We start from the raw sequence: 13,488 nt of genomic DNA on the forward strand, positions 1-13,488 counted from the left end.
TGAAAATCGTCTAATCTAAATTTGAAATGTTTTTTCTTTTCTATAAATGTCACAATGTTTTTCATCAAACCATTTTGTGTGATGTTTTACCTCACTGTTTTAAGACAGAATACATAGACATACATAGACCTACGAAAAAATGGTGATTGACAAAGAGACAAACATAAATGTACAAAATGTTCCCAATCTGATTAAATATAGAGCTAGCTGCTGGACATTCCAGATTCAGCCTCTATAAAATGAGCTATTACTAATGATAATCCTTGTGTCACCAGTCCTGTTGTTACCGAATGTCGATATAATAGTGTATTTGCATTAATTAGCAAAGTAGGCCAATTTACGGTTTTCAAATGGTACATCATATTAAACGTCAAACTATGGAATATAAACCGTTGTTGGCAAAGTGCATTCAACATGTTTCGAGTCACCCGGTACTTTGATAAAATGTTTCCATACCGCAGTGTCGCGAAGGACTGATGGTTTTGCCCCCTTAGACTGTGCACGTGAACAGCCCTTTCGCTGCTGTTGGGTCATGCTGTTAGTGCATGCACCCCTTAAGGCTCCACTGGTACAGCCAATTGGAGTGCAGTCGGGGGATGCTCGCGCTGACGATACCCAGTGGCGGGAATAGCGGTGTAGTGGACTGCCTAGTGTATAGTGCGGACATTAGTTTATTGAGTAGACCAAAGAAGTGTTGTATTGTGTGCGTTCATATACATGTAAGTATTTCTGATGCTTCTTGTTACGTCTATGCCATTATGAGTCTGGTTACTTTAGCAATGCTACATAATCGTTGTTAGCCAGCTAGTGACATGTTTACTTGCGCTGTTTTAGCGGCTGGAATGTCTACGTGGAATAACAGACAGTATAGACAGTAGTGTCACTGCAGTAACGTTATTACAAGAATGTTGCTTGAGATAATATGGCTATTATTGATGTGAGGTATTCACTAGCATTATATTTTGAGATTCCTATTATTGTATTATGGTAAGAATCCGTTGTATTCTGTTTCTTTACAGAACCACACAGGCACACACACACACACACACACAGAACCCATAAAGGCAAATATAACCAACACCATTCCTCTCAACTGTACAATAAAAAAACAACTTTGGATCTGTACATCATCTCCGGCATTTTAATCAGATGCACCCCAGTGGCTTCTAAGCATTACTGACCAGAGAACATAGTCTCCATAACACGCAGATTTCTTTGCCATTTTACCTAAAGGGTTAATAACACCAACCGTAGACAAAGTATGGTAGAGTTTAGGCCAGGGGTCACCAACACAGTGCCCGCGGGCACCAGTGCGCCCGCAAGGACCATTTGAGGCGCCCGCAGGCCTGTTCTAAAAATAGCACAACTCTCCAGTGAGCTGCGTCTAAAAAAAATCACACTTGCATTTATATGTAGGCTATATGAATATGACAAGATCTTTAAAATAAAAAATAAAAAAATATTTGTACAATTCATGGAAGTTTTGATAATTCAGTCGATTTCTGACCTATTCTAGTTCAAAGATGAGTGCGCATGACAAAGGAAGATTCAGTGTTCGCGGGGCTGAGCGTTTAGCGGGAACAGCGATGATGGGGAGCTGAATCCATGAGCTGAATGCACATTCTTACCCCAAAATCATGGCAGAAAAAAGGAAGAGAACCTATAATTTTCACGGTGAATGGGAGGAAGAATTCTTTTTTACAAGTGTGAAAGAAAACTGCGTTTGTCTCATTTGCGGCGCGACTGTGGCGACGGCAAAGCGGCACAATGTGGAGAGACACTTTGCTACACACAACAGCTACCAGGCTAACTACCCCGCGGGAAGCGCGCTACGGGCAGAAAAAGCCCGTGAGCTAAAGGCAGCTTTGGGAAAGCAGCAGTCTTTTTTCACGAAGCCGGCAAAGAACTCCATAAAAGCAACCGAAGCCTCGTTTAGAGCTGCACATTTTCTGATAAAGAAGAAGAAGGCCTTTTCAGACGGAGAAGTGTTCAAAGAAGCAATGATGATTATTGCCAACACTGTACTTAAAGACGAGAAAAATGGAGCCAATCTAATCTCCACTCTCTCCGATGTCCAACTGGGGGCATCGACGATGACTAGACGGGTGTCAGCTATGTCCACTAACCTGGCAGAGCAGCTGGACCGGGATCTGGCGCGGTGCAGGTGGTTTAGCATCCAGTGCGACGAGTCCGTGGACAACAGCAGTACAGCGCAGCTGTCAGTCTTTATCCGGATGGTGTTTGCAGATTTATACACAAAAGAAGAACTCCTGACACTACTGCCCTTAAAGACAACTACGAGGGGAGTTGACGTTTACAACGCGGTGAAGGAGTTTTTCGTACAGAAAAAGGTGCCACTGGAAAAGCTAGTGGCGGTGACTACAGACGGGGCTCCTGCTATGATCGGCCGACATGCAGGTTTCATCGCGCACTGTAAAGGTGACCCAGACTTCCCAAAACTTCTGCATTACCACTGCATCATTCACCAGCAGGCGTTATGTGCAAAAGTGATCGGCTTTGAGCACGTGATGACTCCCGTTGTGAAAATCATCAACAGCATCCGCTCCAAAGCGAAACAGCACAGGATCTTCAAGGTGCTATTGCAGGAGATGTCAGCAGAATATGGCGACCTGCTGCTACACACAGAAATCCGATGGCTGAGCAGAGGACGAGTTTTGCTTCGTTTTTTGTCACTTTTGGGTGAAATCAAGGAGTTCATGCAGTCCAAAGGGGAAGATGTCTCGCTGCGAGAGGGCACAGAGTGGACACTTGACCTCGCATTTCTAACGGACATTACTGGGAAACTAAACCACTTGAACTGCGAGCTGCAAGGCAAAGGTAAGACTGTTGTTGACATGATAAGTGCTTTAAATGCATTTAAAGCCAAGATGAACATTTTCTCTGTGCATTTACAGAGAAAAAAAATGCTGCACTTTCCCTCTGTGCAGTCGGTGCTGAAAGACAATGCTTCTGCATCTGAGGCATTGGACAAAAATGCAGAAAAGTACTGTCAAGTCATAAACAGACTTGGACAAGAGTTTGAGGATAGGTTTTGTGACCTTGATCAGCTTGAGCCATGTGTTTCATTCATCTCCAATCCTTTCATGAACAAGGACATAACTGACATTGCTGAGCAACTAAGTGCAACGTTCAACTTGGATGCTGGACAGGTGGAGATTGAAATTGTAACATTGCAGAATGACCTGCACCTCAAAGCTCACCAAGCTGCACCAAACTTTTGGAGCCTTGTTGACACAGAAAAGTACAGTGGTGTAAGCACAGCAGCTATGAAGGTTGCCAGCCTGTTTGGTTCAACCTATCTCTGTGAATCAGCATTTTCTGACATGAACTTCATCAAGAACAAACACAGAACCCGCCTCACTGATGCACATCTGCAAGACTCACTCAGAGTTGCAGTGTCAAGTTACACACCAGACTACAACACACTGGTGAACAGCATGCAATGCCAGTCTTCCCACTAACAAAGTGTCAGTTGCAAAGCTGAATCAAAAATAGGATACATTGTGTTCAATGTAATAGTGTTCATGAAATGTAACAGATATAATTTTGTAAAAATGCAGCACACTTGGTCATAAGTTCAAAATGTGATTAGATTTATTTGAAAATATGTAAGTTGATTTTTCTTAAACATTACATAATTGATTGATTTTTCTTAAACATTACATAATTGATTACTTTTTCATACAAGGTGCAATACATAGTTAATGATTTATTAAAAGAGTTTGTCACTGGCTAGTGAACATTTGAGATTTTTCCTATGAAATGTTGTGAATTTAAAATAGGAAAAATTGTGTTCCATTCAAAAGAGTATTCATGAAATGTAAAAGATTATTTTGTAAAAATGCAGCAGACTTGGTCATTAGTCAAAATGTGATTCGATTTATTTGAAAATATGTAAATTTATTTTTCTTAAACATTACATAATTGATTTATTTTTCAAACAAGGTGCTACATAGTTAAGATTTGTCAAAAGGGTTTGTCACTGGCAAGATTTTTCCTATGAAATGTTATAGTGATCCTGTAAGCAAATGTAATCAATTGCTGAGTCATTGCTTTAAGTCATTGTTGATAATTATTGTGAGAAATCATTAACATGATCAGTGTCTTCACATAGATGAATATCATTAATCATTAATAACAATACATAACTAAAGGCAAACTGAGCACATTTTTTATTTCAGAAGAGTGTATCAAACTGGGTGCCCTTCGTATGACTCAGTACCCATGAAGTAGCCCTCAGGTTCAAAAAGGTTGGTGACCCCTGGTTTAGGCTAACAGCTACAATTGTGCTCGTGTTCCGTGAACATTAAACAAAACAAAACGCAGATTAACGAAAGGGAAAACAGTAACACCTATTTTTTGTATATATTTTTTTAATTGCTTTATTTGTCTTAAATAATACAATCTACAATTTCTGTAGAACATTCATTTAATTAAGCGATGGTGACACAAGCGGGATCAGATCTCACACTTCCATACGGCTGCTCGACAAAAAAGAATCTTAGTCGACCAAGAGCATATCAACCAAACAAACGACTAGTCGACTGAGTGGGGACAGCTCTAGTAATCTTCTAACAAATTGTTCAGATAAACACCATTCTTCCACAGTTGAATATTTATTGTTGTTATTTGGACACAAGTATTCAAATGTAAATGAACATTGTTATGTAGTTGTGGTCAACAGCTTTAGGGTAAGTCATTACTGTGCCTCTAACTATTGGGTAATGCCATGTTTATTTAAACAATTGTGTTCTATTCCTAAGTGGCGCAGATTACAGCACTCTGCTGATGAACTTGGGGTCTGAAAACTGTGCCACACTGCTGAACTTTGTATTGCTGGAGAGTAAAATCCTGCTGCACTCATTACGGCCTGCTGTGTTAACTGGAGTGGCTGAGGCTGTAGTGGCGGTGAGTAGTACAGTGAATTTAATACAAACACAAGTTTTCTTTTACTCTAGCAATCCACTTGCACTTTGATTGTCTATGGCTATGTTCTATGCCCTCTACTTGTTAGTAAATTAAGAACAATACAAAAGTGAAGTTCTCAAGTAGTTTTGGTTGGGACACAGTACACTCACCCTGCAATTATGTATTGTCTAAAGACAGGTTTAATTACAGTGTTTCCCACAGATTAGAAATCTAGTTGTGGCGGGGAGGGGGGTAGGGGTTGTCAGACCGGGGGGGGGAGGGGGGGTCGTCGTAATAATTCCTTTGTTAATAATTCGTTACACAGTTAATTTGTTAATAATTTGTTACATTAAATATTAATCCTAAATGATTCACACCTTCACAAAATTAACAACAACTAACATATCATTTCTGCATTATGCATGTAGCCATGCTAGTACTATTTAACAACTATTTAACTCGTCGGCTCCAGGACGCCGGGTAAGTAGCTAGCTCCTGAGACTTCTCACCAAAAGAACGAAGGGGAACCTTCGAGTAAGGTACCTAGCGAAAAGTAGCCTCAACTTTCCTCGACTTTTAGCTACAGCACTAATGCTGAAAGCTCGCTAATATAGCTGTCGGTCTTACTAGAACGGTGTATGTATGCATTGTTGCTGACGTTGTGACTGTGTGCATATGTGAGAAAGACGCATGAGTGACAGAGAGACGGAGGGAGAGCAGGGGAAAGGAAATGCAGCTGAACGAATACGCTGCGTGTTTTAACCTAAATAGCGTTAAAAAAAATGTTTCACGAAACGCAATATGTGGCGGCTGGTGTTGATTCTGTGGCGCACCGCCGCAAATTAGTCTATGTGTGGGAAACACTGAATTAACTCTGGGTTCTACCATTACCTTTTAGCAGAACTTGAACAAAGTGCTTGGACCATGACTATGTTTGCTGTTACTTCCCCCAATACTTGGGTTTGACAAGATGTTGTGTTGATGGGAACCCTTGATTATTATGCATAACATACATTTACATACATATTTTGTACTTGGTTGCTTATCCTTTAGTACAATGATGATTCCTGACATTTGTGACTCATAAGCATCTCCCAACGTATTATCAACTGTCTCTTTAAAACTAGAACTACAAACACATTTAACGTTTTAAAGTCCCTATGATAATTCTGCTAGACTAATTATTACAGAACTACTGTACACGTTTGTTTTAATTCAACTTTTACTTTGTCTTTCTGCAGATGATTTTCCCTTTCCAGTGGCAGTGCCCATACATCCCTCTGTGCCCCCTCTCCTTGGTGGGTGTCCTCAATGCCCCCTGTCCATTCATTGTGGGGGTGGATTCCCGCTATTTTGACCTCTATGACCCCCCCCCGGATGTGGTCTGTGTGGACTTAGACACCAACACTATTTACCTGTAAGCTATGACAATATTTAAATCTTGTAGTCTCCAACAGATCAAAATGTCTTTAGTTGTTTTACAATTCTCTCAATGTGTCAATTAGACATTGTTTGGATAAACATTGCTGTTTTGTTACATTTTATTGATATGAAAGGAACAATTTATTCAAAAAACCTTCAACTCTATCTATGAGGTCTATGATGATACATAATTGAGCGTATGATGCCAAACTATAATACTTCCTAGTTACTTCATTAAATATTGTATAAACCTTGTTAGTGAAAAGTGATAGGCCTTCTTTTCAAATGTTGTAGGCAAACATTCCTAAATGGTTATTCAAAGCAAGCACAACCATCAGTGATATAGTGTTGTAATCAACATTCTGTATAATTTTGCCGGTATCCATCCCAAAAATGTTGTAACGAAAGTCACATGTAGATTTGGTTGGGCAAAATAGGTAGAAGGTAAAAATCGTCTGCTTGATCAGAGCACCGACCTTAAAGTATGCATACCCACTAATCAGTTGTTTATCTCTACTATAATATGGATTTAACCACTGACCTAATATGTAAACCAACCACTCAGAGGCTCCGGTTAATGCCTTCGGAAGGTGGAGATCCACTCAGAGGCCTTAAGTTAAAACCTACTTCAAAAGTCTTTGTATATAATCAGTACAGCCGTAGCGTGATAGATACGTTTCAAGGAGAACAAGTAACTTAAAATGCACAATAATAGTTTATTATCTAAATAGTAAGATAATCAATACAATTATAATGAAACATCCTCAAATACAAAACATACCTTCAGAGCAATGGTTAACGAAGGTATTCACAATGAAGACTAGGCGCCTAATGCTCCGGAGCTGTATTATAAACAGAACTGAAAGTGATTGGTAAAACTTTTCCCTATATACACTCAAGACTGACTAAAATGGGGACACCGGCCATATGACTGAAAAGTTGTCTAACGCATAACAATTCAAATTTTATCATTAATCAAGGCTGCAGTAGACCAAGTGGTGCCCTTGCAAGACAAGGGCATATGTCAACACGTTAGTCTGCTGCAAGCACAAACTCTGTAAACCCTGTAAATGTACATGTTACAGTATTAAAATTATTACTATAATGTAATACATAAAATACGATCTCATCTTCCACCACTATTTGACCGTCTACAGTGGTGTAAATCTCTGGTTTTATTCGATATTTACTCAGAAGAGCCGCGTGTTTAGCCGCTGCCTCCGCCATCTCTGTTAAGGCGGAGGCAGCCTTAACATAATGTAGCAGGTTGTTGTAGGAATATAGGTTCCATTATATGACGTAGCAACCATGAGTAAAAAGTTGACATTGATTTATTTTAAGTTTGAGTGTTAGCCTTGCTAGCTAGATGCATATTTTTTAAGTGAATTATTTTCTTGAATTTATAAACGTGAGCTGGGAGAATGGAAGTGACAGGTGCATTGCTTTGGAGATTGTATTCACCATTCAAAGGGAGCCCTGTTGAATTTACTTAGAAATATATTTAATACATTATAATTGTTGGAATGCTGCTTCAGCATTCCAAGTAGTGTTCTTTGAATCTTTAATCAACTTATTATTTTTCTTCTATTTCTTCCGTGGCACCTTTCAGCGCCTTCAAATCTTCAGCTATTAAAACCGTTCAACTATCGAAAAAATCAGCAGTTTCATGCCATGGGTGCTATGACTTTTCAGCTTTGTACCTCGTATGCTTGAATTAATATAAATCAATATTCATAAATATTTTTACATGGGTTTCCAATTGAGTTTTTTTTCAAATCCTTTCAAACTTCTTAAAACTTCTTCAACTTCCAAATCCTTATTCTTCCTCAATCTTTCAGCTAGAGCCACCATTTAAACTTTAAAATGTTGACAAAACCCTAAAATATTTTTTTATAATTCAGCTTTTTGATATCCATTCAACTTTTTTCAATATCACTAATTATGTTTCATGAGTTTTTCAAACTGTTTCTGAGATTGAGTTTTTTTTCAAATCCTTTCAAACTTCTTAAAACTTCTTCAACTTCCAAATCCTTATTCTTCCTCAATCTTTCAGCTAGAGCCACCATTTAAACTTTAAAATGTTGACAAAACCCTAAAATATTTTTTTATAATTCAGCTTTTTGATATCCATTCAACTTTTTTCAATATCACTAATTATGTTTCATGAGTTTTTCAAACTGTTTCTGAGATTTACATGGGTGTCTACGTGTGAAAGCCTAGAGTGCAGACTGAAACGCTTAGAGTGGAGGGAGCTTCGGATGTCGTTGAAAAAATATTTCTAGTTTGCCAGCATTGCCACAATTTTCGCTCTTTATGCTTCGTTTTTAGATCAATAGATGGCAAATTTTGTGCTGGTCGTAACCAGTTGTCTGTGGAATCCAACAGACTTGCACATTTATTCAGAGCCCCACGAAAGCGAGACAAAGTCCAACTCTCACCCCATAGAGTCCAATGCAAATCTGGTGACAAATTTGTCACAGAAAACAAGAAATAACAAGATTTATAAACTGCCGGTAGAGTCGTATTTCTGACCGCACAGACATATAAAGGACATTTCTGGTTTTGGCAGAGTCTTGGGTCTCGGAAAATATCTTTATTTTTTGGATTGAACGTAGAGTTTAGTTTAACTTGTTTGAGGTGTGGATTCTAGCTAAATGTCTGGTATTCTCTGCCCTCAGCACATTAGCAGCCATAGCTGCACCATCACCTTGGCAACCACACAAACACACGCCAGTCTCTTACACAGTTGATTGGTATTAGCTGATTAGTGGAGACACAAGACAAGCTATTCAGTCAACTCGTCTCATTAAAAGACTAAGAGCACCACAACACAACTACTACCACTACCGATACTGCTATATCTAATGCCACTACTACAACTACTAATTCTGCAGATGCTGCTAATATCTCTTTTACTAACTACTATGCTAATGGTAGGCTACTGTTTTGTTCTACTACGCCACCGAGTGCGTTCTATGAGAAACCCGATAGCCATTGTCGGTTTATGCCAATAATATTATTGCTCCGTTTACATGTGTAATTAGTAGGGATGGGCGAACAATGCCTTGTGAAGCTTTGGTGGTTTCTTCCGGATTGCTCCGAACCAAAGAGCCGAACTATTGGCGCATTGAAATTGGAGAGCACAGTTACATCTAGTGGTCAGCTAAAATTATAGCAGCCGTTTAAACCACCTGAATGCGATGTACCAGTAGTTTCTGGCGGTACTTAGCCTCGTTAATTATTCAATGTCGTTCATTTTTGTAAGGCTACGTGATGGTCTAATTTTCGTGTTCATTCATTAAAATCATACATGTGTATTTGAGAACTGTGTAATTTTCATACAATAAATATGTTTTACTGTGATGTACTGGTCTACACCACACTTTGTAATGTTCTGCAAACAGTATAAGGGCGGTAGAATGCTTAAGTGTAGGCTATGGAAGTATTAAATGACTGCTGATACAGAGTGGTAGCTTACACAACCACTCTGCTTATATAGCTGTCTCATTCCTTACATTTGTGATATGTATTGTGAATCGGGGGAATACTTGTGGGGACAGTGGGGGTGTGCTTGTGCAATATAAAAAGGCAGTGTACCATAACAGGGTTCAGGGGAATCGCTCTCTTACTCCGGTAGCATCCATACTCTATCGTCTTTTACTTTCTGCTCTTCTGCTAATAATTCTCAACTGTACTACTCTTCTGCTAATGAACTATACTCTTCTGCTAATATAACCTACTTCTCTTCTGCTGCTGAACTATACTCTTATGCTAATATAACCTACTTCTCGTCTGCTAATGATAATTCTCTAATCGTCCTCTAATAATAACTATGTACTCTATTAATAACTGTTTGCGCTTCTGCCAATGTAGTGTTCGCCTCCTATTAAGACGACAAGCACTGGTTTCTTTCCCTCTTCTAAGGTTTAGAAGTGCGCCACAGCTTTGAACCAGTTGTGACGTCTGAAGCATTGAACGTCATCAATCACGTGGCATCGTCATTTCACTCAAGCTCCAAACCACTTTTTCGAAACTGTGCGTATTGGTTTTGCGACACAAACATCGATGCGTCAGTGCCATACGTCCCATCCCTAGTAATTAGTTATGCGATTAGTTATGCGTGTTTATGCGACTTAAACACGTCTACATGATTCTTTTTATTAATCGTTGTATGCTCCATAGACAAAACTTGCACCATCATTCTTCTGCAACAAAGTGTCGCCGTGTCTTCCTGTATCAGCCCTACTGCTGTATGTTTCATTCAATCAAAACATTGAATCCTACTAAGAAAGCCGAGTAAACGCACTCAATGATAAGCTACATCTGCTATTGATATTACTATCCCAACCATAATTTCAGCTGTTAAAACTATAATATTCTTGTTACAACTAGCTAGCCTACTTCTTCTTCTGTTTAACAGTTCAACTTTCAACTTCTCCCGCATTGTAGGCTATTTATGCTCTTAGCTTTGTTGATGCAGTTCAGCTTCCACACTGCCTCTTGAAATTTAACTATTTCTTCGATTGCTTACGATTGCTAACATTCAAAAGTATTCTCCCGCATTGTATTTAAGCACTGAGCTTTGTCAGATGATGCAGTTCAGCTTCCACACTCCCTCTTTTGTGTGAATCATAAATTTTTAAAATTAATTTCAGCTTGCGGGTATTTTCTCATTTCTGTATTTTCAGCCATTTAAAGAAACTAATTTTAGATTTCAACATTCCAACGCATTTTCAGCAGGAAATGCATGTTCTAGTTAACCATTAATATCCTTGAACTGATTTTACTTGATAGTAGCCAAATAAATGGAAAGGAATTTATGTCACCGATATTTTCCTCAAAACATACAGTCCACTGTGTTTTGTAACAAATAGATATGGTCTAAAGTTCCTGAGAAAAAGAATACCCCTGGACAACAATACACTGAAATATAATTGACTAATAACAAAATATTTAGGTCATGCTTTTGTATATCCATTTGACATGCTGTGTATGGGCATAATACCATTTCATGGATGTAGCACAGGTATGTTTATTTGACAAAAATGTATTGGGAATGGCAAACCAAATAATTTCATAATTATACCAATTGGATGAGAACCCCCACTAACATCCAGACAAATTGGGCACAGGGAAAAAACAATACATGCCTACTTGACATTTGTCCACAAAATAATGCTTCAGCCTATCTATTAGGCTGTATGTCAGGAACCATCAGTAATATGTTGTGTTTGGTGGAGGGACTGCCTTAGGCAATTGAAAAGTAAAAAAATGTATAAGCAAAAATGCTTTCAGAAAGAAATATTTTTAAATAAAAAAAAATTATATATGTATATATTCTGCAACATAAATACAGGAGTAAAACATATATATATATATGAGACAACATTCATGTAAAAACCTCTGGGTGCATAAGACTTCTGCACAGTACTGTATGTTTTGTCATGGTCAAAATAGTTTCCTGTAATCATGACCTGCTCCATTCAGACAATACTCTCTACTTTCATGAAGGTTTTCAGAACAAACAGTTCTATAGTAGAGGTGTGAATAAAGTTTCAGTGTTGTGACTGCTACAAAGACTTGTACCAGTCTCTAACAGTCATGTAATTCATCATTTAAGTATAATCACTTATATTTCTGTGATGAGTATAAAGTAATTTGTGTACAATGAAAACAGCAGTAATGAAAATTATGTTGTGTGTGTTGTGTTAACTTTTAGCAAACTGGACTGACTATTTCAGTTTGATTAGTTCTAGTGATTATGAACATTCTGCCTGTTTATTGTTTTGTGCTTTTCAGATCTGATGAGAAGAGACACAGCAATTGGAAGAACCTCCCAAAGAAGCCATGCAGGAGCCTTATAAACTATCTGACCAACTTGCAGCACCAACTGGGCACTGGTACAAACTACCTCAATGATCACTGAATCATGTCTGATACTCATCAAAGACTGATTGTAAACTCTCAAATTGGAAATTTGGGTACTGTAATCACCATAATGCAATGTTAATAAATGAGAGAGTGAGCCAAAATTATAGTATCCATAAATTACGAATAAATACTGTAGAATGCTGAATTAAGCCTCTTTAATTGCAGATACATACTGGGTGTCATGGTAGGGCTGCTATATCTCCTCTAAGCCATCCAATTTGACCAAATTCCTACAAAAAATATACTATTACTACATCAATGACAAAAAGATTATTGTGCACCAGAAAGCTAAGAAGGCAAAAACAAATTGCACTGAACTGATTAATTTAGCCTATTGGTTTATTTGGCTTTTGCCATATACTATATCACATATTGTCTGTTGAGAATGGCACTTTTCTATTATAATGGAGAGAAGAAAAAAATACAAGCTGTGACACATTTGTTTAACATGTCACACATGTTAAAACAAGTGTACTTTTATTTATTTTTATTTAAAAGGGCTATTGAAATTATCTATTGAAATTTACTCAAACTCATCTTACAGAGTTTTACCCTATTTGTGGTTTCAGTGAGGCATACAGTGCAGGAGGGTTCTGCAGTGGAGATGACGCCTATTGAGGCAGACTTCACCTGGCACAAGAAGATGACTGCATTGGAGATGGAAATCCAGGAAGCTTTCCTGCGCTTCATGGCATCCATCCTTAAAGGCTACCGTTCATACTTAAAACCCATCACCCAGGCACCCTCTGAAAAGGCCACTGCAGCAAACTCTCTTTATGATCTACAAGGTGAGGAGAAACCTATGAAAAACATACATTAACTAATAACCAGCACAGGTTCTTAAAACATAATTGTCATGGATGAGTGCAAGAAAAAAATATTTTATTTTGAAAGACTTATACGATTAAACCTAGAGGATTGGTGGGCTGATAATAAACGTTACTGAGAAACTGCTGCAGCAGGCTGGTGAATTGGAGTCTTCACTCTGTAATGATCCCCAAATTGAGGTTCACCCTTCAGGAGAAAAAAAGTCTGCTCCCCCTGGCCTCGCATAAGATAAACGTGTCTTTTCTGGTCCTGGAACTTGGTGTCTCTGCGTATATTCCCCTGGAACTTCGTGCCTGTGGTGTTTAGGGTCAGGGCCAGGGTTCACCTTTGTTATTCCTACCCTAGATACATATTGTGATTCTGTGCTTGAGTGTGGCC

General features: G+C 38.5%; 1 protein-coding gene across 7 annotated transcripts in view; it reads left to right on the forward strand.

The window, feature by feature from the left end:
• Window positions 1–13,488, forward strand: part of dennd4c (DENN/MADD domain containing 4C) — a 186,643-nt gene that overhangs the window by 89,065 nt on the left and 84,090 nt on the right. For all 7 annotated transcript variants that reach the window (XM_047048963.1, XM_047048965.1, XM_047048961.1 and 4 more), the window contains 4 exons: window positions 4,785–4,929; window positions 6,171–6,346; window positions 12,151–12,251; window positions 12,852–13,070. In XM_047048963.1, coding sequence (XP_046904919.1) covers window positions 4,785–4,929; window positions 6,171–6,346; window positions 12,151–12,251; window positions 12,852–13,070 — 641 coding nt within the window. The remainder of the gene's footprint in view (window positions 1–4,784; window positions 4,930–6,170; window positions 6,347–12,150; window positions 12,252–12,851; window positions 13,071–13,488) is intronic.

The sequence above is a fragment of the Hypomesus transpacificus genome, chromosome 25 (genome assembly GCF_021917145.1).
Source record: "Hypomesus transpacificus isolate Combined female chromosome 25, fHypTra1, whole genome shotgun sequence".
NCBI classification, from domain to species: Eukaryota; Metazoa; Chordata; class Actinopteri; order Osmeriformes; family Osmeridae; genus Hypomesus; species Hypomesus transpacificus.